The sequence below is a fragment of the Hipposideros armiger genome, unplaced genomic scaffold, assembly GCF_001890085.2.
Source record: "Hipposideros armiger isolate ML-2016 unplaced genomic scaffold, ASM189008v1 scaffold_970, whole genome shotgun sequence".
Classification (NCBI taxonomy): Eukaryota; Metazoa; Chordata; class Mammalia; order Chiroptera; family Hipposideridae; genus Hipposideros; species Hipposideros armiger.
This window is the reverse complement of record NW_017732320.1, coordinates 810,672-811,616: the sequence shown is the minus strand read 5'-3', so window position 1 is coordinate 811,616 and position 945 is coordinate 810,672. Positions and strand designations below refer to the sequence as shown.

The 945-nt window shown below is 65.4% G+C and overlaps 2 protein-coding genes across 2 annotated transcripts in view; both read right to left on the bottom strand.

Moving 5' to 3' along the window:
• PPP2R3B (protein phosphatase 2 regulatory subunit B''beta) overlaps nucleotides 1–622 on the bottom strand; it is a 32,499-nt gene extending 31,877 nt beyond the window's left edge. The window contains exon 1 of the mRNA XM_019631007.1: nucleotides 475–622. Within this exon, the coding sequence (XP_019486552.1) occupies nucleotides 475–622 (148 nt within the window). The remainder of the gene's footprint in view (nucleotides 1–474) is intronic.
• The window catches only part of LOC109375573 (uncharacterized), a 7,184-nt gene continuing 6,245 nt past the window's right edge, over nucleotides 7–945 (bottom strand). The window contains exon 2 of the mRNA XM_019631011.1: nucleotides 7–928. Coding sequence (XP_019486556.1) covers nucleotides 712–928 — 217 coding nt within the window. The 3' untranslated portion in view covers nucleotides 7–711. The remainder of the gene's footprint in view (nucleotides 929–945) is intronic.

The following is a 945-nucleotide window of genomic DNA, read 5'->3' as shown; positions in this document are numbered from 1 at the left end:
CTTCTGGGAGAAGCAGTGAGCTAAAAGAAAGGTACACTCAGGGTCAGAGAGGAAAAGGTAACCAGGAGGCCAGAAAAGACCAGGTAAAAGCAACACAAACCCGGCAGCAGAAAGAAACCCAAACGGGCCGAGAGCCGTAATAAGTATAAATGGACAGAACATTCTGGCAAAGAGAGCAGCGCGGGCTGGAAAGATAACGTTTATTTATAGGAGCCGCACTCAAGGGCACAGAGGACGAGGAGCCTCAGCAGGCGGCCCACGCCCCGCAGGCCTCGTTCACGCACGGCCCGGCCATGGGGCCTGGCGTCCAGGTCCCCGGCGGTGCGACGGCGGGAAGGGCACACGTTCCATGGGCAGCGGCCCGGCGAAGCCGGGACACGGGGGGCCGGCGTGACACGTGCCCTTTCCCCTGGGACACCCCAGCTCATGATGGCTTGTGGTCACGCAGCCCATCTGCGTGCTGACGACACCCACAGGGGAGGCGGAAGGCTGGGCCCTGCCGGGAAGGGACAGTCAGCACAGCCTGCTGGGGCTCGGTCGTGTGAGCCGGTGGTGGCCCGAGCGGACGGGGCGCAGCGCAGAGGTGGCGCAGGCTGCTGGGTCGTGCCGAGGGCCAGCGCATGGGGAGGCCGCGCCCAGCGCCCCGGCACCCACGGCGGGCAGACCGGACGACAACAAAACAGACCGCTGCGGACACGGGGCTTTACGAGCTTAATCTCCAGGACGTAAATAGACGACGGGCCAGGCACAGCTGCAGAACACACATTCCTTTCCAGCGCCCGGGCACAGTTGGGAGCCGGCCACCTCCCGGGCGCACAACGGCTGAGCAGATTGCGCAGGAAGCCGGACGTGTTCTCGGGGCGCCACGTGATGGGGTGGACACCAGCGATGACAGCGAGGGGAGCAGGACTGTGCGTGTGTCAGGATCCTGCGGGGGGGGGGGGG